Genomic DNA, 25,168 nt, shown 5'->3' with positions numbered 1-25,168 from the left:
TGGTCTTACACGGGCTATCCGGCCCTACAGTTTTGTAAACGTTTCAACTTAACGGTCAGAGTTGACACTCAACTCTGGCTCCAAGAAATCCAGGAGGATGGCGCCTCCATACCTCAGAAAATGGTATCCATCACTTTGCCTGTAGATGTCTGCGCCATGAACTTCTTATTTGCTAGGGAGGGTGTGGTGCTATTCCATCGACTGCCATTTGAACTCTGGCTCCTAGAAGTAATACTACGTCTTGTCACCAATGATGTGCGGTTCAAAAATCCATCACTGGCTTTGTACTGATTCAACAAGTCTTGACAGACAATCCGTCGGTGTTCCTCTTTGTCCTGCTCGAGCATTTGTGAAACCCATCTAGCATACACTGTATCCTAGGAATGACAGCATTATTTCCAGTGCAGTGACAGCCACATTCAACTCTACACGCATTTCATTCACTGTTAACCACCGATCAACGCGGATGAGTTAATTGATGCGCATAATGTTTCCTGGGTTGGTGGCTATACATGGATCCCCGGAGCGCGTATTGTCACTCACATCTCTGTTGCCACTCTGAAATCGACGAACCCATCTGTGATGACATCAACTGTATCGGCTTCCTAAACGTTTAACTGGCACCGGTGAATGCTGATGGATTCAATTTTGCATGAAGGAATTTAATGACGCATCTTTGCATCTCTGCTTCTGGCGTACACTCATGACAGGAGTTGCTTTTTAGGATCTCACATCGTTAATATCTGTCACCAGGAGAGGAAAATTTCAGGTCATGAATGCATAAGTTCAGTCATCATAATAATGCAATTTTAAATCCCGTCTGATACAGTCGGGTGGAATGAAAAAAAATAGGAGGCATTACTTTTGGCGCGACCTTTGTATTCTAAAGAAAAAGTAATCTCTCTCTCTCTCTCTCTCTTTCTTTCTCTCTCTCTCTCTCTCTCTCTCTCTCTCTCTCTATATATATATATATATATATATATATATATATATATATCAACTTCTCCGTAGTTGATAGAACCTTTTTAAAAGTTCTTGTGAAATTTAAAAAAATTCTATTTGTTCAATGATGTATTTACTTATATAAATGAGTCTTGCAATACTAAGACACTAATTTGTTGCCAATAGTGCAACGCAAAACTTTGCGTGAACTGCTTTGCTCCTTACCATAATGTATAAATTTCAGTTTTTTATTTTCACCCCAAACAAGGAACAGGAGCACTTTGATGTAGGATACTACCAGGGATATAAGTTGCAGGGATACTATAAAGGGAGTTTAGCAGCAAGATGTCTGTTCACATTGCCTTTAAACTTCTTCATGTCAGTACAGTTGGAAAAACAAGAACCCGGAAGGGAGTTCCAGAGTCTAGCAATTTTGGGAAAGAAACTATCAGAGTAGAAGGCTTTCTTACATCTATGGATCTCTACTGTGCAAGGGTGAGACTATGCTGCTTGTCGAATTTGTCGGGGGTTTTTACATCAAGAAGGCACAAGAACTTGTAGTTCGTCGGAGCATCCACCATTAAAATACTCGTAGAACAGGCAGAGAGATGCAACATTTCGCCGATGGGACAGTGGCTGAAGCTTAGATAACAGTTCATGACCTATCAGGTTGGCGACTCTGTTTTGAACCCTGTCCAGGAGTGAAAGTCAAGTAGCAGATGTATCAGCCCAGATATTACAACAATACTCCATACATGGGTGAATGGTGGTCTTGTAAACGTACAGGATACTTTAAGGCATAAGTAACTTTCTAGCACGGTAGAGAGAGCCTGCCTTTTTTTTGTAACAGCCGCGGCAATGCTCTCGCTGTATCTGTTCCAACTCATATCCTTTTAATATTCTTACCATTTTGTTCTATTTGTAGGGAGGGCATCCTACTCGATGTTAGACATTCACCCGCTGCCTTATACATTTCAACCGAGAGATCTTTTTAAGATTCTGATCGCCCCTTTCTCCCTCTTTCTTTCTCTCTCTCTTTCTCTTACTCTCTCTCTCTTTTTCTCTTACTTTCTCTCTCTCTTGTACTTGGTTCACAGGATATATTTTTCAAGTAGTTTTTTAAATTCTTTTTAATGAATCAGGATGCTTCTATGATTACTGAAATGATGGATATCTTCCCAAGATTCCAGTTTCTTTTTATGTCGTACATGAGACATATGTATTTCGTTATTTTTCCTTCTCAGTTCTGTTTAACCCAGTATCATTGGGGACAATAACTTCTACTCAAATTGTCACCCGATCTGGTACTGGCCAGGCTCATCACTGCTTAACTTCAGTTATCCGGCGAGAACGAGTGTGTCAGCGTGATTGTACCGCATGAAACAAGACACATAAATCTTTGGACCATCCTTACGTTGTCAGTCCAAGGTATGCAGTCTCGTGAGTGACTTATTTACTAGTTACCAATGTAACCTTGATGATAACTTTGTTTACAAAGAACCCAAAATAAAAGTAAAACATATACTTAGGGCAAATGTTAAAACAGAATTACAGAAAGCATATCCATTACATTTACGTATCTATTAAAATTTTCCCACATTTTTCCACAAAAATATTTTTCAACTGAGAAAATTGTTTTTTCTTCTTTAAATAAAAACCACGTGTTTGACAACTACCAGCCATTTATTTTTTAACTCTTCGCCCTATAATAAAGACCAATGTGCATTTATTAGCATATAAATCTATATAAATAAAACAGTAGTGTGTCTGTCTGTGTGTAAGTATTCAACTGATGAACTCTTAAACTACTGGTCACATAACACTGGAATTAACAGGAAATAGTAATCATACACCAAGGATGGTTTGTAATGAGTAAAATCTTTGTTTGGATGAATGACGCTTATAAAAATATGTCGGCAGGTTGAAACACAAAATGTTCATAAGTGGTTTAATTTAAAAACTCTCTATCTACCTGTTGATAGCTCAACAGATAAGGGATAGGGCTAAATGTTTTGGTTTCGATTCTATCTGATGGTAACCAAGTCATTTTTAACCATTTGAAATCAGTACTCTATATTAAGTACAATATAATATCCAATAGATGATTGGCTGTGTAATAATGCATATGAAATTTGCATGAAATAAAATATATTTACGCGTATTTTACGACCTCCGTCTTCTAGTTTATTAATAAATATATATTCGTACTGTCACATAAAATTTAGCGAGAAACAAAAGCAAAGGACAAAACCCATTTAAAGTTATAGACGAAAGTAGAAAACAAATAGCAAGTCAGGCAAGCTCCTCAATGTCTTCAATGAATTTGGAAATAAATCTTTCTCTCTGTTTTCAAAATGAAACCTTTTTTCCTGTCTTATTTTTGTACCTATTGATACGTCGTTCTTTCTTATATTTTTTCACTTCATCGAGTGAGGCACTATTTTGTATGAATATGAATATCAATGCGAACACTGGTGAAGTGTAATTTTTCTTCTTGACATTTTTGATAGAGGATGTATACGCGGTAAAAATAATTTTGCACATTTTTCTTTATAATGTATAGAATCGAAAATTTATTCTATAGATATCCAACATAGAAAATTATAGAAAATGTTTTAATCTAATATATAAACGGATATATGTCTGTCTGTCTATCCGCCTCCATATTTTCAAACTCTATCTCCTCCGAAACTAAAAGTCGCAGAGCGGCGCTAGGGGCCTCAAATGATTAGATGTTTTACAGGCCGTTCTTTTATGGGTCTTTAGCCGGTTAAATTAGCTGTAAGGAGTTATAATTGTTTTAAGGGGTCAAAAATGGGTGAAAAAGTAAAAAAGCGTTAAACATTTTGTACATAGATCTTAGTTTATTTTTAATTTTTAATCACTTTATATGCGTGTCGCGTTGGTACAGTGGTAACGTCACCAGCTTTAAATACTACAGTTTCGATTGTAGCTTATACCATCTAAATACTTTTTTACTTTTGAAATCAAGAATCTGTAATAAAATATACGAAATCTGGACGAATTAAAATATCATATTTAAGCGTATTTTACGCCTGGGAAAAACTGAGCACCCTACTCGCTAGTAAACATTAAAATTCTGAATTTACTCGACATTGACATAGTGTAAATCCTATGAAAATATTTTCCAAAATGTTATCATGAAACCATTTTTTAAAATTAAGATTTTTAAACCATATTTTTTGATTTTCCTTTATTTTAAGTTTGATTTCAATAAATAATTCATTATTTAATAAGATGATGATTTAATGGATGAGTAATCACATTAACATATCGGTTCTCTCCAGATTATCGAAGTTAAGCAACGTTGAGCCTGGCCAGTACTAGATAGATGCCCATTTGGGAAAGCTAGGGTCTGTATGTAACGCGCCGAATCGTCGAAATTTTCAGGTTGCTATCTAAGGGCGCGTTTAACACACGGAGTGGGGGGATACACATCCGAATCAAGAGGGAAAGCAATGGGAATCTACCGTCTTTACTTGTCTTCCCGAGATTACCATTGCTCTACAATTTGGAGAGCCGTGGTCGCTCACGTTGTTAAAACAGCAGGGCCACTGCATGCATGCAAAAAGAAGATTCTTATTGATTTTAAATATTTCGGGTGTCTTGCGAAAGGTTGAAAGTGAAATCGGGTAAATATCTCCAATCTTTTTTTGGTTTAGACCATTAATTACATCGGCACAGAACAGATTTGCATCGCTTTTATGTCAACTTACGAAGATAAAAAAAGATCAAGATAAAACGATACTAAACATTAATCAAAGTATATTACATGAATTTGATTCTCGAAAATGTGAAAATTTAGATTTCAAATCAAGGGATCGATTTTAGAATACATCTGTGATGTCGCTATCTCTCTCTCACACAAACGCATACACACAGACAAATAAATACACACAGACAAACAAATACACACAAACACATACACATCAGAAATCCGTCGCAGAATTCTCTGAACAGACAAGTTTTAAACCACATTTATGTCGACTTAGGAAGATTAAAATGAAAATACAATGCGACTAAACGTTATGTCTTGAATCTTTACTCAAATTCTGATCCAAATCTTCTACACGGTTTTTATCCTAGAAAATGCTTAAAATTTACAGGTTGGATCAAATTCAATGCAAATTTGATGTATTTGAATCGTAAAACAAAAACTTGTGCTCAGATTATATCCTCGTAACGCCCCTTAAAATACTTTGAAGGAATTGAATTCTGAGGAACATTCATTTTATCTATCGAAAAAAAAAATCAGAAGTCCGTATTATTTGAACTTTACGAACTAATTTTTCACCTTGAGCGTTATTTTCCCAATGTTTCAATCAATGTAATCTCCGATCTTCTTCAGATGTATCTTGTCGAACTCTTTCAAACTCTTTATCTACTTCACGGAGTAAGCATGCTCTCGTTCCGTCAGCCATGACGGGAAAGAAGTCCCCAGTAATTCGCAATTGTATTTTTGGGTTGCCTACACTGAGGATTGAACCTTAAATCTTCAGGAGAATATCATTTTACAATTGAATTTTTCCAAGTACTCTAACAACTGAACCACAAGTCCTTGCATAAAACTAAATCAAACTATTTACTTTCGAATTTGCTCTTTTAAAACTTTTAATTTTATAACAAACTAGACGAATAACCATCTGTATAAGCGAAGGGCATTTATTCTCCTTCTTTTGATGTAATACTCTCCGTACAAAAATGCCGGATACTACTCAACCATCTTGTCCAAACAGTAATGGGAAACTCAAATCAACAGATACCTTTAATTAAGCCCCACACACACTTAAGGTTTCATGACATCTCTTGTATAATAATGTCAATTCACATATCACTTAATTTCCGTCTTGTGTGCCGTATTCAATTAGCTTTCTTTTCGTTTATTCCATAGTTTACCTTTATTTTAAATCTAATTTAAATAATTAGTAAAATTTAGTTTAATAATTTAATTTTAAGTTAATAATCGATTAATTGATAAAATGATGATTTAATGTGTTAAAAGACGATTATTGCTGAATTTAAGTCTTGCGAAATGTTGAAGGTGAAAGCGCAAATACTTTTAAATTTGCTAATTTAAAACAACATAACAAGTAAGGCGTTTGTATTTAACACAACTGAATAAATATATAGACGTATATGTATGTACTTATTGATTTGTAAATCGTCACTTGTTCTCGTCTTCTTTCATCAACACCGACTATTATTCATTCCTTGCATTGTGATAGCCTTCTAAATCTCTACTATATACTCAGGGCGGAGATGTATGTGTACATGTGAACGTTTCTTTAAGTATGTATGTGTGTACGTGCGCAGATGTGTGCTCGTGCGCGCGGCCGCTAGCTAACCCTCTCCAAACAATTAACAACAAATAAAAACCAAATAAATAAACTCAATCATAGCCCCCCCCCGCTTCCGAACCTAATCGAACACCCAACAGGTCAAGACATACTTATCAAGAAATCATCTCACCAGCGAGACGCCAAAAACTTTAACATTAAGACTCGAATTTTAAAGTAACCCCCTCCTCCTACCCCCACATATTCCCCTCCCCTCCATGTATCCCTATGCCCTCAGCCTCACCAGAAATGTACTTCCCAGACCCTCCCCCACAAGTTCCTTAAACTCCAAAACTAAAACATTACCGACATACCAAGCACCCCTCCCACCTTTTCTCCTTGTTCCCTTCCTCTTTTTTCCGCTCTTCTCGCACTCCGTCCCCTGACACTATTCACCCTTTCATCCCATAATAACGAACATTTCTGTAAAAGTCTGAGGAAGCTACAGACGGCAAAAAAATAAACGGCCGGGTAGCTGAAACAATAATGTAACTTAATAGAAAGATACGGTAATAAAAAATAAAATGCATATTTGCTCTACAACAGTATTGAGCACTTTCTTCAGTTTTTATTAATTACCATTTCTACTATATATATATATATATATATATATATATATATATATATATATATATATATATACGTGCGTATCAAATTATTAACGAGTTTACACTTTTTTTAATATGTAAAGAACGACTGAATAAAAATCCATGAAACTTTGAGAAAGTGCTTACAATACTATTCAGCTACTTCAGTCAGAAAATAAAAAGTATTTAAAGCAATATTAGCAAAACTATGGCAGATGATAGGAATGTCTGTTGATTTCAGTGCGTCAACTATTAATGAGGTTGAGAAAAAACACAATATACCCATAGCTTGTTTATTGAAATAATTTTCAAACATTAAATGAACTAGGAAAAATGCTTAGAACACAATAACTACATAGCAATTTCTACGTTGACATAATTAGTAGGGGACATGCGATTCTTTTTTATGAATGACTTGTAAAAGACATTGGTCTCCAGAATTAGTAAAATTTGTGATTTCGTCAACAGTTATTCCTCGCGATACCTCTTAGAGAGCATCCTACAACTCATCTTTGCTCTTAAATTGGCGTCCCCTAGCATATGACGTGAAATGGTTAAACTTAAATCAAGAGATTTTAATTATTCCATGTAAGACAATATATATATATGTATATATATATATATATATATATATATATATATATATATATATATATATATATATATATATATCCTTTTCGTTAACTTCCCTTACTCTATTACTCTATGACATTTAAATACTTAAACAACTTTTAATTGTGATTTCCATGTCTCACTGACTTTAGCAAATAAGGTGTAAACCATTATAACTATTTGCTAATATTTTCTCCTCTGAAGAGATGGTAGACATCGAAAATCCTATAGCATAAGGAGTTATAATATTTCAAATGTATTCTTTGTCTTACATAGAATAATAAAAATCTTTTGATGTGAAATTTAAACATTTCACGTCATAAATTTTTAAATTTAAAAATTTTTTATTGAATGAATAAAATTTGATTTATTTGCTCTATCTTGTGTATCGAGCAATTTTTAATCAGGTGAAATAGTACTTATAGAATATTACTGCCAATAATATTTTGTAAAACTTATAATCACAGGTTTCCATACCAGTTGATTGTTAGATAATTTTATTCTGAAGTATATATATATATATATATATATATATATATATATATATATATATATATATATATATATATATATATATATATATATATATACGGCAGTCACTCCAGACAAGGCACAAAACGATTTGATATAAAGAGCTAAAACAAATATATTACTTCATGGTTGAAAGCTAATAAATAATAAGATAAATTAAACGAATGTCAACAAAATCATCATTAATGATGATGGTAATGGTGATGATGATGGTGATGATGATGACGATGATAGTGATCATCATTGTCATAAACAACAACAACAACAACAACAACAACAACAACAACGTTATCAGCTGAAGTTAATAAAAATACTTTGTTTCTATTGCACCTTCGACCATCGGGCGACCCCATCTTTAAAAAAGGAGTTGAAGGTACGAACATAAAATTGCACTAGCGTATTATTATATAGATACTAATAACAGACATGTTTAGAAATATTACAGCTTCACAAAATCATGCTATTTTTTTCAAACTTTTCTTTAAGTTCACTGTAAAAAATCAATGAAGCGTTCGTGTTTAAAACCTATTTCCCAACAAATTCTATTTTGTTTTTCTCACAAATATTCATGTCAACATAGGCAACGGTCTGGTAGTTAAGTTAATCATGTGCTACCAGGCATAAATAGATGGCGGAGAGGGCGGACATCTAACTTGGGAAGGATGGTATCTAATCTTATTCAAACTATTTTCCTTTTTCATAATAGTTATCAGTACTAATCTCAAGAGATAAGAGATACTCTCTGTAAAGGTAGCTGACCGAAGTTAAGCAACGTTGAGCCTGGTCAGTACTAAAATAGATGACTATTTGGGAATTCCAGGTGCTGTATGTGCTCTCCGCTTATCTCGGCATTTTTTTTCCGGTCGTCCTGAATGTCTCCTTGCTACTGGACTCAAGCAGTGCCGATTTAGAATCGGTGTGGTTGTAGATTGCGCAACCCTTAGCTCACAATTACAGGCGCAGATACACTTACAGGGGGTATCCATTGTTTATCGATGCGATGAGATGTGACCATGTATCAAATCAGATTTTCTCCAATTTTGATTATTCATCGTCAGCCTACCATATCATTTGCTAAAAATATCTTTCGTATACAGCCACAAGACAATATTGTATTAAAAAATTTTTATATGGGAGTCACCGCTTACCAAGACCCAAAAGCCACTTGAGGATTAATGAGTGAACACAATGTAAACGGTAATAGTGGAAATTGGCTGGAAATTGATTATTTACGAAAACTGCTCAACAAGAATTTGTTTACGTTGGACTTGAAAATGACCAGCTGGGAAGCAGTCCCGTAGTATTGTGTTCATATTGAAATCTTACCTTTATAAAGGGAAATCATCGCTTATCAAGGCGCAAAACTCACACGAGAGACAGCTCAACAAGAATTTGTGTATGTTAGACTTGAAAACGACCATGTTACAGTTAGATGGGAAGAAGTCCCTCTGGTCATGTGTTCCACAGATGGGAAGCTCTAAGAAAAAAAGCTTTGCTCATGGAATTTTCGTTTAGGTTTAGGTACAGATAGAGAGCAAAGGAAATTGCTGGCAGTGGTTGTAGATAGATGAGTGTTTGCCATGATTGTTTAACAGAAGAGGCCATAGATTGAAACTTAGCCGAGCACCTGCTATTATATAGTTGGCCGAGCAGAAGAGTAAATTATCTGTTATTTGTCTATCTATTAGTTTATCGTCTATCGTCTATCGGTATATGTATGTATGTATGTATGTACGTACATACGTACGTACGTATGTATGTATGTATGTATGTATGTATGTATCTATTCATACGAATACCCTTCAACTTCCAGAGGAAGTCAACTCAATGGAAATTGCTCAATTTGTATGTCACATCTGCTTCAAGATGTGTAAATCTGCGGCGGGAGTGCAGAGTCATCTGAGATGGCATGGACGACGAGATTGGGAGAACTCAATGTGACGGCGATCATCTATCTATATATCAATCAATCAATCTATCTATCTATCTATCTGTTGTGGAGACGCCTACTAATTAACATACGTGGGTGAACAAGATATAGATAAAGGTATCAAGTCAGCAAGACCGGGAAGCTTTGTTCGAACGCCGGATAAGCAAAATGCATGTGCCGGTTGCTCCATGAAAGACTTTAACACGCCCTCTGCCGGACAATCTTCCAACTGCAGTACAACTGCACCGTTGTAAATATGTATTATATTTTCGTCTTAATATATTTGTTTTACCTTTACTTTCTGCGTTCGTGTTGTTATTGATACAGACACAACAGTGGCGACGGGATTTCGAAAAAAGATTTCCGCGTGAGAAAATACACTATCAAACTCAACAGTGGTATTCTGGAAATACTTACTCGTCAAAGATTGAAAAACAAATTCACTCGGGAATTCAATGTTTAAAACGCAGCAACTACGAAATTGTCGAATGCGATATTCAAGCGCTGGATACTTGCAAAACACCAAGATTTTTTTTGTGACTACTTGAAAAGGAAATTCAAAATCCGGGAGACTTGAACCCCCCCCCAAAAAAAAAACAGGAAGCCCTTTATTTCAAAGTGCCTACGAGAAAAAGAAACTTGAAAGTTACAGTAACCCTTTCTGCAAAGTGCACAAAAAAAGTGTTTTGCTAGGATACCGTGAACTTATTAGGTAGACTGTTTTGTAAGAAAAAGTAATATTTTTCTCAGTGTACTAAGAAGGCATTTTTTTCTTTCTTGTACGTAATTAATAACGTAACAAAGGGAATCGGCTATTCGTAGTTATTAAAGAAAGGAAATTGTAAAAGTGACTGATTTACTAATTTGAAACACAAAATGGAGAATCTTATCAAGTTATTCGCGGAAATGCAAATGCGTCAACAAGAAAGAGACGAAGTACAGAGAAGGCGTAAACAAGAAAGAGACGAAAGATTTTAAGTTATCGGAACTTACGGTGGTCGAATTCAAATGTTTAATTTTTGCACAGGGGCTAGTTTCTACAAGAAATTCAGAGATCCGAAGACGCGTTCTCTCAAAATTAGAGACAGAACAAAGTATAACGGCCACGGGTTGAAACAAGAAAGGGTGTTCCGTGCAGCTCCTCCCCAGATGTGGCAACATTATTCAATTTTAGGACGTATTTGGCTCTTATACAGGTAGAGGATTGACTCGGGTGTGAGATACCTTCTGGTACAGCCATTTCATTTTAGAATAATAATAATGCAAATATTTTCGCGTTGGTGTGAGTAGCAAAGCATAACACTAATTCGTTAAAATGCATATTTTATATTTTTTTTCGCAAGTAAATGATACAAAATGTATCATCTGTGAAAGAGAAATCCTTCTAGACTAATGCAAATCTTTATTTTTTGTAACATTCAAGAATGTCTGATTTTTGGGGAAGCTGGACTTCTATCTTGAAAAACTGAACTTGTATCTAACTCTGCCCCCGTGGAAAACTAAGTAAATAGAAACACGCTCGAACATAGGACAATCGTCGGATTTTTAAAGTTAAACAACGTTGAACCTGGTGAATATTTAGATGAGTGACACTCTTATAATAACTGCTGTCGTAAGTTAAGAAGTTAAATTGGCTGCAAAATCCAAACGATTTTATCTGTTATCCTTCAGAGGGTGCACTGCACTGTATTGAAGCGGCACTTACCAAATGCAGGTTGAACCAGCTGCCTCTGAAGGAGGAAGTTTCATGGGAATATGAAATTCACAAACGGTCTCCAGTCGCATGCATATCCCCGGAAGGGGAGATGACAACGTAAAGATTTTGCAGCTCTTGCAAGGAAATGTCGACTTTATCCTACTTACATCGCCTACTTTCTTAAATCGTCACCTATCTTGTAATGACCGGGCTCAACATTGCTTAACTTTGTTGACCCAATAAGAACCGTTGTGTCAATGTCATTATATCGTATAAAGGTATAAATCCACATATCTTTATGTTTTGGGCAACATTCACGATAGAATACACTCTCAAGACTTGTAGCTAAACTATTTTAGGAGGAGGAAAACTTTGAAATGGTACCATTAATTACGGGGATTTTACGCGGACGCCTCCGTGTAGTTTAATTGTCATAAATATATTTTACTTCCTTACTTGCAAGTTCTTTTAACACATTGATCATTGTTGAAGTTAATAATGAAAATCCATACAATAGGTTATATCCCCTTATAATATGTGTATGAATGGAATGGTAACATATGATTAAGACTAAAGCGAGATTAGCCACCATTTATACTGCAAATTTTGAGGTTTACACACACACACACACACACACACACACACACACACACACACACACACACACACACACACACACACACACACACTGGAATATTAAGATGGCTACTTAAATAAATACGTAACGCTGGATTTTCTATAGAATTCTTTTATTTGACATTATATTGTTAAACATTTTTTCTGAGCAAAACCTATTTTTCTAAAGATTATATGTACAAAACGATTAGATATTGACATACTAATAATATTGATTGTGTCAACGGAACGAAATGGATCTGCAAAAAATGTGCCGAAGTTTTGACATGCTGAAAGAATACTTTCGTAAGAAAAATACATAATTTGAACTTCTAATGTAGCTTTATTGTTATTATATATTCCATCTAGACGGGCAGACGTATGAGTCGGATCTCCGTTGATCTGAAAGATAGAAAAAGGCCTTGGTGACTTAAGCTGATGGTTTGTTTTTTGTTTGGTTGCAGAATATGTTTGTCCAGATTTGAAAATCTGTTAAATTAAAGTTATTAGGGTAATCTTTCCAAATAAAACATTGTTACTTGTTTTTAAATTTAACTCATGATTTTGTTTGGCGGGAAATCTTACCACATGATTGACATTAGTCGAAATCAGAAATTAAACACTGACTACAGATGAAGACAACGAACGGACGATCACGGCATGTGCAGTGAACGCGCTCAAACGTACATTCATATCTGGTGACGCGAGCCTTGGAGTGATTTAGGAGGATGTCAGAAACATACACAGGTTCAAACATCCACAGACGTCTATTAATGTTCAACATTTTTTCACTATTAAAAAAAAAAATTCTGCATCACAAAGTACGTATTGAGATCTGCGAATAAAATGCTAACATTGAAAGTCATTTATTCTTCCTACATATAATAATATAAGTTTTAATAGAATAATATGATTGTCTTCAGATATTCTGTACATGTGTTCTAGTAAATAAGATTATGATTTTAATAATCTAAGTAATAACTTCATATTCTATGCTGAGAATATATTCTTAATTCATTGAGATAATCTGAATAATACGTGCTAGCAGAACCCTTGGAAATTCCGTGGAAGTTGAAAATCTTTAAAATACATTATAAGTAAAATGAATAAAAATAAAATAAAACAGATAAGTTTAAATTTATTTTTACTAAATTTCATTGCACCTTATAAAGCTAAAAAGAATTAATTAAAAAAAATTTCAATGAAAAGTCAACACACAACACGTTATCTTTTTTCGGAATAATTTTTAATATCAATTATAAAGAAACAGATGTAAATTCACTTACACATTTTTTGAATTTTAAAATGATTATTATAATAAAAAAGCTTACAGTCTCCTCTGAGCATGACTTTAAAAAAAAATTATAAAATAAAATAGCAATTTTGAAACTGTAAACAGGCAGCCATGTTTTTTTATTTTGAAATTTTATTTAGAGGAAATGGTTTTTAAATGATTTTTAACTGATAAAGAGCGACTATAAAGAGAGGTAATTCGTTTGTCATTAATGAATGTTTGCGATGATGATGTTTTTGTGACATCGGACGTCGGACAAGTAAATTAGTATTTAGATAATTTTTTCTTCTTTTGCTTGGTTTTTTCTTCCGATAGTAATCCTCTCAATTCTTTGAAAATTTCTGTATATTCTATGGCAGTTTCTGTACCTTTTTAAATTTCCTGAAAATTTTTTTTCACGTATGTTTTTCGACTATTCCGCATTTCTATTAAGATGTTATAGGACTCCTCATATATTGCTCCTAAAATGTCACGTTGTTTGTCTTCTTATTTCTCTTTTTATTCATTTTTTCTGGAACTAATTTATTATTTTGTATTTCTTCTCAGATACGGAATATGGCCGTACACTTACCTGAAAAGATACGGTATTCCTGGTCCCATTCCATTGCCATTTATTGGAAACCTGCCATTGTTGGCATCAATGGTATGTATTGAATGCCCCTTTCTAAAATGTTATCAGACAACTTAAAATTTAATAAAATATTATCCTTCCCAGATATTCAAAACACCTAAAATCTTGAAGAATGCGGCATGAATTGTATTAAGTATGTACAATATTATAAAAATCGAAAATGTTGTTATTTCCGCTTTAAAACAAGTGGTTTTTGTTACTTTACATGACGTATTGTTCAAGAATGTAATTGCTTAATTATTTGCGAAATAATAATTAATACGAAATGTTTTCAAAGATGTGAATAAGTTCTTTCGATTTAAAATGCGCACCAACCATGCAAAGACACTAACTTTAAAATATGTGATAACCGTCAATAACATCGGACGTATATTTTGCCACCCGCAAAATGAAGAGAGAAAAAAAACATTAGTCTTCTTTTAAAAAGGTGTCTTACACCAAAAGTCTAAAAAACAAAAAAAAAACAAACAAAAAAAAAAAGCAAAAACAAAACAAAAAACAAAAAGAAAAAAAGAAAGCAAGCAAACGAAGACAAAATTAAACGATTTTTTTTTTAATTTAATAAAGATTATATGCTATTATTTGGTTTTCTAAAATTTTAAAGTTAACGCTACAAAACAATGTTTTCAAAGATGTGACAAGTTCCTTCTATTCAAAATTCGCGCCAACCATGCAAACAAATTAAATATAAATGTTACGATAATCGTCAATAAGACCAGACGTCTGTCTGGTATTGGCCAACCGAATGTCTAAAAAAATTATTTATTTAATAAAGAAATATGTAACATTATTTCGTTTTCTAAAATTTTCAAATAAACTTTGTGGCTAAACTTCGACAAGACTCATATTAAATTTCTTTCATTGTTAATGACAATAGAACGAATCCAGCGTTGCACGAATGTAAAATAAGGTCGACTGTTTGTAAATTTATGAAGATCACATGGTTTTATACTATTATTAAACTACTCGTGACCCGTTGGGCCACAACAGTTAGCACCGTCTGATTTCATTAAAAAACTAATAAACGCTGACTTATCTGTTCAAAAATTCTTCTGGCAAAATATCGCTACGTTAGTTTATTTTTCTTATATGGAAATCACAACAGACAAGTCATCAAGCCACTGGATACACAGAGTAAAGGTAGTCTCTCTTTTTCATAAATATCACAAACTATTTATTTACATTATATATATATATATATATTTAAATAAGGGAGTAGTCACCAACAATGTGTATTTTTTAACATTATTTTATTATTCCGTGTCTTGGTTTTTCATTGAGAATTATGTTTGGATAATTGTAATAATGTTTTTAAGTCATTGAAATCGTTTACGTACGTTTCAGACGGTCTGATGCGTCCTCGTCAGAAATTATTTTCAAATGTGTAAAAATGTCGATTTTCGTAGTTAGTTTGAAGTTTTTCCAAGGGGTGGAGGCTTGTAAGTGTTTATTATACATTGGTATGCTGAATTTTTATTGCTTTTTTATGGCTTTTTTATTTGGTTTGTTCAGGGAGATTTTGACCTCGCTGTAGTCAGTCGCTATATATATATATATATATATATATATATATATATATATACATATATATATATATATATATATAGAGAGAGAGAGAGAGAGAGAGAGTCACTTAGAACTGAATTTTTACGTAGTACTTTATCCATTACGCCACGTGTCCTTCCTCAGTCCGGGCGATACTATGGTTAAAGTTCAGAAGTACTTAACACATCTACCCGGTTATGGTTTACGGAATGAGAGCATGCTACCCCTGTGGATTATATAAAAAAGTTCTGTTCGAAATTCCATGCATGAAATTCCAGAGTTCGACGGAAAGATTCCAGACTTTGACAAGATACACCCGAAGAAGGTTAGAGGTTACATCGGCCGAAACGATATATATATATATATATATATATATATATACTAGCATTCCAGCCCGGCGTTGCCCAGGTGTTTGGACCCCTTAACAGACAATTTTGTGGCCGAAAACGGGTTACAAAGATTTCCCAAATCTCAGTACCCTGTATATGAAATTTCGAGTATGTAGACCGAAAATTGACAGAGTTATTGCGTAGGAAAATGTACACACACACACACACACACACACACACACAAAGACGTTCACTTTTATATATATAATAGACTAGCATTTCAGCCTGGCGTTGCCCGGGTGTTTAGATGTGTATGTTGAGCAAAAAAAAAAAAGGTATAGTAGGAAGGCAGGCACGAACCCGTACCGCGAAGGAGGAAAAGAACGGGGAAAACCTGACGTCTTTGCTGTTACGACCACCGCCAAACCGGGAGTGACTTACATGTAAATTAAGGCTAGACAATCGAAGGGAGAGAATGACTTTCAAAATAGCGGCGAAAAAGCGACCTCCCTGTAGTTGAAGGTGAGGATATTAATGTTTTTAGCCAATTCTTCGATATTTGTCGTCTGAAAGGTCGAACTTCAAAACGATACTGATCTTGTGAAAATCCGTCGCCCCTGTCGAAAGTTTTAGGCAGACATGCAAACATACATACATACATACATACATACATTTATATATTGGTAACTAAACATTTTCGACCCAAACCGATTAAAAAGCTTTCCCTATCTCTGAATACCCTTTATGTAAAATTTCAAATATTTAGACCAAAAATTGTCTGAGTAATTTGGTAGAGACCACAGAGGTCATTTTTTTAAAACTTTGATATATATATATATATATATATATATATATATATATATATATATATATATATATATATAAATACTTAATTTACTCACATAAAATTAATCTACGAAAGTATAGATTTATGCATAAATTTTAAATATTTACTTCAAAAGTGCTCAATACGTAGGTAGAGCTAGTTAGTGAGTTATAAAATGTATATGACGATTATAAGCCTGAAGAATCCTAGAGTGGATGAAACGCGGAATATTCAGTGTAGCTTAATCGCCATATACATTATAACTTACTATATATATATATATATATATATATATATATATATATATATATATATAGGGTAACCCCCCCCCAAATAAAAACGGGTCCCGACTCTAATTAGGCCCCGTTTCTTAGTGTTTTGTCCGAATGAAATGAAACTTTGGTTATAACTAGTTTATTATATTCAAAACATCACATCAAAACACTAGGGTCTTTGGTATTTTTTCTCCGTTCTACAGCATATGTTCTAGATGGCCTCCATTTAATTTTTTTTTGGGTCACCCTGTATATATATATATATATATATATATATATATATATATATATATATATATGATTGTGTGTGTGTATATATATGTATATATATATACACACACAATCATATATATATATATATATATATGATTGTGTGTGTGTATATATGTATATATATATACACACACACAATCATATATATATATATATATATATATATATATATATATATATATATACAGGGTGACCCCAAAGAAACAAAATCTAAATGGAGGCCATCTAGAACATATGCTGTAGAATGGAGAAAAAAGGCCAAAGACCTTAGTGTTTTGATGTGATGTTTTGAATATAATAAACTAGTTATAACCAAAGTTTCATTTCATTCGGACAAAACACTAAGAAACGGGGCCTAATTAGAGTCGGGACCCGTTTTTATTTTGGGGGGGGGGTTACCCTATATATATGTGTTCCTTTGCACTTCATATATATATATATATATATATATATATATATATATATATATATGTATATATATATATATATATATATATATATATATATGAAGTGTAAAGCAACATAGCGGGCAGATAAACAGCAAATCCTTATCTGATCAAAAGAAAACGTAGGTATAATGACCAAGAGATATCCATAAATATTGCAGGCATAAAATTAACTCAATGGTAGTGCTACTAAATCAACCAGAACTATATAGAATTTAATTTATAAAATATTTGTCTACAAAACAAGGATAAAATTAATTTTCCGCACAACCACGTTTGAAATTCAAACATTTTTTTTACCATGTCATGCATATTCATATTACGGAGCTAAAGGAAAGTGGTTGTCATTCGAATGTGTTAGTACATCTGTTATAGATATTCGAGGAGCGTTCCAAAAGTAATACCTCTTTTTTTTATTCCACCAGTATGGATCAGAGAGGATTGCAAAGTGCATTGTTATGATGACCAAACTTATGCATTCACGGTCTGATTAGCCCTCTTTCTGTTTAAGATATTGATGGTTTGAGACTAAGAAAGCAACCCCTGTCATGGACGTACGTCAGAGGCCGAATTCGTTATTGAATTTCTGGCAAAAATGCATTGATAATGGTGGTGATTATCTAAAAAGAAATAAATTATGGAACACAAAGGTCGCTAATTTTAATAGTACTACTTCCGCCTTCTTAGCTCTTCAACCTTTTGAATTAAAAATAGGAGGCTTTACTTTTGGAACGAACCTCGTTTTCATAGCAGAACCCATGATGTGTTAATAAAGTTTACTTTTTATATTTTGTGGTTGAAGCCATAGTAAAGTTGATGTTGCATTATAAATGAATTTATGTTCCTGAAGTTTTTAGATGAGGATTGATAATTCTTATTATTTGGCTTATTTGATCTACTGTTCTCATCTTGGATGTTATTCACACGACGTTTCGGCCGATGTAACCTCTAGTGTGAAATATTTCCGTCGAACTCTGGAATTTCATGCATGGAATTTCGAACAAAACATTTTATTTAATCCACAGGGGTAGCATGCCCTCATTCCGTAAGCCATATCCGGGTAGATGTCTTAAGTACTTCTGAACTATAACCATAGTATCGCCCGGACTGAGGAAGGACACGTGGCTTAATGGATAAAGTGATACGGAAAAAATTCAGTTCTAAGTGACACTCTTTTATTGGTTGAAGGTTCAATGCTCAGTACGGGCGATACTCAGAAGGCAATTGCGAATTACTCAGGACTTCTATCCGATCATGGTTGATAGAACGAGAGCATGTTACCCCCGTGAATTAAATAAACGGTTTCGTTCGAAATTCCGTACAGATTCCCGAGTTCGATTTAAAGACTCTGGAGTTCGACAGAAAGATTCCTGAGTTTGACAAGATGCGCCTGAAGAAGGTCTGAGGCTACACCGACCGAAACCTTGTGAAAAAGACAATCAAGATAAGAACAGTAGTCCAAATAATCCAAATAATACGAAAAAATGAGGTTCTCATCTTTACTTTTAATCAAAGGTATTTATATATTTAAATTTTTTTTTACTCTACTCTTCTAGGGAGAGGCGCAGTCGGCTTTATATTTATCTAAACGATTTGGTCGCATAGCAGGGTAAGAACTTTTTCATTATTTATATTTCTCGGCAAAATATGTCTCTAGAATAGAGAAACAAAAAGCAATATAATAATACATTTACAACACAAGCAACAGATTTTTTTCATGTGATATATATATATATATTCATGTGACATATATATTTTTCATGTGATATATATATATATATTTTCCATGTGATATATATTTTTTCATGTGATATATATATATTTTTTTCATGTAATATACATATATATTTTTTTCATGTGATATATATATATATTTTTGTGATATATATATATATTCATGTGATATATATATATTTTTTTGTTTCAGGTGATATATATATATATATATATATATATATATATTTTCATGTGATATATATATATAGTCTTGGAAGTTTTTAACCTTTAAAACTATACAATTTTTTTAAATCATTTTTGAAAACTATTTAGTCAGTAAGTCATTCAATCACCTGCAACCACTGCATGAACTTGCTCTCTCGAATTCACTATAGTACAAGTAATAATTTATTTTTAAGTGATTATAACCATGAAACACTGTTTCGGGGATTTAAAAACAATTATATATATATATATATATATATATATATATATATATATACATATATATATATATATATATATATATATATATATATATATCTTTAACAAAACAAAACTTATCAAGATAAGTAAAAGCTCAACACTATTAAGAGCAAACAATAATTTTAAATGAAAGATGAGAAATAAAAGTTATATATATATGTCTTTATTATATCATCTGAACAATAAGAAAAAGTTAAGAAGAAATTAAGAAAAACTTTTTAGGCCATGGCATTTCGAAGCATTTAGCTTGGAGAAACGTTTAGCTTCGAAATGTCATGGCCTAAAGTGTTTTTTTCTTAATTTTCCTTATTGTTCTGATGATATAATAAAGTTATATATAACTTTTATTCCTCATCTTTCATTTAATATTGTATAAATATTTTATTCCTACATATATATATATATATATATATATATATATATATATATATATATATATATATATATGTGTGTGTGTGTGTGTGTGTGTCTGTGTCTGTGTCTGTGTGTGTAGGTATGTGTTTGTGTGTGTGTGTGTGTGTATTTATTTTTCCTTATGACTCAACACTATTCAAAGCTAAACATCACTCAATGATAAGGGTTAATAAAATGAGTAGATTGGCAGTTGAATTGAATTATGATAAACATTATGAGAGGATTTAAAATAAATGGAATGCTTAAATGATTTTTGAGGACGGTCTATGATAACTATTTATTGACATTATATTTAGAGATGAATATGATGATTCCCACAGTAAAGCAATTTTGCTGCAGCGTGTTTCATAGACGCAAAATTCTATTTGATTTTTAGTACATAGCGGAAGGAAAGAAAACTATTTGCAGCGATGGAAGTTTTTTTTGTCGTAAAATACACACAATATCTTTCATTTTTTTTAGCTAGCATAGCTAGTTGGTCGAATCTTCGTCACGTAAACAACTGGCTCGCGTGCGTGTCGTCCGTTCCCCCCCCCACTATACATATCTTTTCTCTGTAATATTAACAATTTCTTTTCCTTTCTCTTTCTTTGTAGCAGACGTTGTAATAATTGGTTAGGATACTATGCAGCGCAGATTTAAAGATCTTGCAGGATACAATAATAACGCAAAGGACAACGTAACGAAGTGATAAACTGTCGTATAACCACGGCCTTAAAAGACACGCAAATAAGAGGAACTTGAAATTCTTCTAGAATTTTTGTTATTCAATCTGCTTTGTTTTCAGTATGGTATCAATTTAGCCCAAAATTGTCAGATTATAAGTGAACATTTTTTGTATCAGAGACATGATACTTACTGACATTGATAGTACAAATTAACAAAGGAAATACACGACATATTCTCTATATGGAATGAGGTAAAAATAATTGACAGACATGCAAAATGGAAAATTAAACGACTTAAAGAAGCGGCACAAAACAAAAAAAAATACTAAGCAGATCGAGCATAGATATTAGCAGTATATGAGAACCGCTAATTATAAAGAAAAACAAAAATTGTACAACCTTTTCTAAAAATTTCAATAGTAAAAAAGATAATACCTGATCCAACTGTATTAGAGTTACCTCCCTTTTTCAACAATTTTTTTTTCACGCATACGACGAAACCACGGCTAAAAAAAAAATCAAAAACAAAAACAAAACAACTCCAAGAATACGAAACCATCCACGAAGCCAGTAACGTTTCTCCTTTCTTTTCCAAGATGGCGACCAACATGCGGAGGCTACACCGACCGAAACGTTGCACAAATAGCACTCAAGATGAAAACAATAGTCTGGTCAAAACAAGTAATACAATATATCTCATGTTTTGATGTAGTATAGCTGTTGGTCGAATTAAACAACTGGCCCGCGTGCATCACATTCTTCGGTCCTTCTTCATACATGTCGTTTGTCCATAGACGTAGCAGTAGTAACAGTAACTATAAGCCTGTCTGTCTCTTTCTTCGTAGCAGAAATCGAAATACTTAGTTAGAGTACAAATAAGCAAAACGCATAAAATAATCAAATCTCACATTTTTGTTTTGGGTTTCAATAATCATTTTAAAATATAGTTTTATTTACTCTAGATTAAAATCACACAATATTAATACACATTATTAACTTTACCATTGTTCCGAAAGAAGGGGGGGGGAGGAAAGAGACCTCCGAAAATATGACTCATTCATTTTGTAGTTTGATGTAATTTGCATATCAATGAGGCTACACATTGGAATGAGGAAATATAAGGCCGGCAATCAAGAAGGCGGGAGAACTGGACTGAACGGATTGGTACTGAGAATGTTCGAATGCTGACAAGAATCCATTTTTTTTAATTGGAAGCTTTTTCGGCCATCATTTGCTGGAGAGAATCGTCCCATCCTTTTGTGGCCGTAGTTGCTATGGAAGAGTCTCACTCTGGGGGAACGATATTCCGCCTTGGATACGACTTATTACTTGGAATTGACGCAATAGGAAGTGTCATGATTACAGCAGTCGGAGGTATAATGTTTGGTAGAGGGAAAGAAGTCTGTAAAGCTATATCTATTGAGGAAAAAGATTTCTCTGCTATCTTTGACGACAGAGAAAGGGTCTGGACTGCGAGGTGGAAATGAATCATTATCGAAATGCAATAGCATTCGAGAGTGTGCAGTTTCTACCAAGAATCGGGCTGAATATAAAGAAGAACTGCAAACGTGGATTGATAACGGTTGGTTAATACTATAACCACAAGAACGTCTAGAACCACCAAAAGGATCAATTCCGCTCATGGCTATTGCACAACCGACTATACACATAATTCGACCCGTGATGAATTGTCGAGAATTAAATCAGCATGTTGATGCCTTTACCGGGTATGCAGATGTGTACGAGATTGGCGACAGAAAGGGAGTAATTTAGCAATGCTGGATTTGAAGCAAACCTACCTACAGATACAGGTCCATGAGTCACTGTGGCCATTTCAAACAGTGGTAATCAAGGGAAAACGATACTGTTTGTCATGCTTAGTTTTTGGCCTTAACGTAGCACCATTAATAATGACATTAGTATCATTAAAACTGTTTTGATGCAAGATGAGATCATAGTGAAAACTACTTCAGCTTACATTGATGACATCTACGTTAATGAAGACATAATGTTTGCAGATGTGGTTCAAATGAAACTGGAATCTTTCGGTTTAATAAGCAAGAACTATAAGCGCTTAAAGGATGGGGCGCTCGTATTAGGCCTTGAGGTCCGGGAGGAATGTACTACTTTACGATGGAAGTGAAGGAGCTCGATTCCAGAGTTACCTAGTGCGTTAACGCGGTGCATCACGTTTTCTATTTGCGGTAAATTAGTAGGATGGTTACCTGTCTGTGGATGGCTCCGAGTGGGCTAGGTAGAGAGATTAACAAGGATATCTGAGTGGGCTGAGTAGATACACTAGCAAGGATATCTGAGTGGGCTAGTAGAGAGTAGCAAGGTTTTAAATTTATGAGGTGATCTTTAAGGATCAGGAGGGAATGTCGTTTGATGTAATTTGCATATCAACGAGGCTAAACACTGAAATGAGGCAATACAAGGCCGACAGTCAAGATGGCGGGAGTCGATTTCGGGGGAACCGGACTGAACGGTTCGGAACTGAGAATGTTCGAATACTGACAAGAATTTCTTTCTTTTTTTTAATTAAACATTTGCATGGGCAAAACCCAAGAGTTCACTACTCTTTTATTTTCGTAACGTACTTCTTTTTTCACGTCACTTCCAATTCACGTTACTACTGAAAAGCGGCATTCAATGTTTTAAAAACTACATCGCTAATATTATATTACATTGATAATATTAAACTTACAACTTACACTTAGCTATTACATAAATATAGGTACTTTTTAGAATACATTGTCGAATTTTTCTAGTTATCCAATTCCTCCGATAATTTGAAAATTAGTATTGAAACTGGAATGGGAAGATAAACAACATGGCTTACAATTCTTTTATTTCATTGAATGCCATATTATTTTTCAATCCTCTCATAATAGTCTTCGTTATTCAGTTGTCAATGTATCCATCTCATTAACATTTATTTCCGAGAAGCTTTTTAGGCTTGATAGGAGATTGCTCATTAGCAAAAAGTTATATATTTTAATAAAATATACTTACAACATTGATATCTTTATATATAATATCTTTATAAATATATGTATGATATTGATATCTTTATTATTTATCTTTATACATATATGTACGGTATTGATATCGTCATATAAATTATCTTTATAAATATACGTACGGCATTGATATCTTTATTTATATTATCTTTATAAATATACGTACGATATTGATATCTCTATATATTATCTTTATACATATTGATATCGTTATATAAATTATCTTTAAATATACGTACGATATTGATATCTTTACACATCATCTTTAAAAGTATACGTACGACATTGGTATCTTTATATATAGTATCTTCACTTACGATATTGACATATTTATATGTATGTTATTATTATTATTATTATTATTATTATTATTATTATTATGACGCACTTTTATAATCAATTGCATAAGGGTGCGTCTACTACAGAGATAATATTACACACAGAGATATAAAATTATACGAAGTTGTGTTATACATAATAACATACGGCAAGTTAATTTTTTAATTGAATTTAAATTCCGTTTAACTAAACATATTTTCATCGACTTACGAAGTTTTAATACTAACATTTTATTTCAGATATTACTTTGGACGATACCCGGCGGTGATTGTTAATGATCTGGACATGATACAAAAAATACTGGTTACGGACAACTCCTCATTTTGTAACAGATATGTAAGTTACGAAGTAGTCATGTTTACACAGCGGTTTTCGTTTAATCACCGAAGTTAAGCAACGTTGAGCGTGGTCAATACTAGATTGCAATGTTGAAAGGCATCCCGGCTCGCGGGTGTAATGCCCCAGAGAAAAGAATAACATGGACGCAGAAAGGTTGTTTGCGAGACTGTTGCCAGCCTATAACTGGCGCACGCTTGTATGGTTTTGCTTTATATACTGTCAAGAGGAGATAAATCTTTTGGGAGTTATTTCCCTTTGATCGAGAAATTACCTAGATAATTGATTATTTAGGAA

At 33.4% G+C, this 25,168-nt stretch overlaps 1 protein-coding gene across 2 annotated transcripts in view; it reads left to right on the top strand.

Annotated features, from left to right (window-relative positions):
* Positions 1–25,168, top strand: part of LOC145246657 (cytochrome P450 3A11-like) — a 94,859-nt gene that overhangs the window by 4,634 nt on the left and 65,057 nt on the right. For both annotated transcript variants that reach the window (XM_080108365.1, XM_080108366.1), the window contains exons 2-4: positions 14,111–14,207; positions 19,446–19,498; positions 24,775–24,871. In XM_080108365.1, the coding sequence (XP_079964491.1) occupies positions 14,111–14,207; positions 19,446–19,498; positions 24,775–24,871 (247 nt within the window). The remainder of the gene's footprint in view (positions 1–14,110; positions 14,208–19,445; positions 19,499–24,774; positions 24,872–25,168) is intronic.

Source organism: Euprymna scolopes, chromosome 24, assembly GCF_053919585.1.
Source record: "Euprymna scolopes isolate OS-2025 chromosome 24, ASM5391958v1, whole genome shotgun sequence".
Lineage (NCBI taxonomy): Eukaryota > Metazoa > Mollusca > Cephalopoda > Sepiida > Sepiolidae > Euprymna > Euprymna scolopes.
Note: the sequence above shows the minus strand (reverse complement) of the source record. Positions and strands in the feature narration are given on the sequence as shown.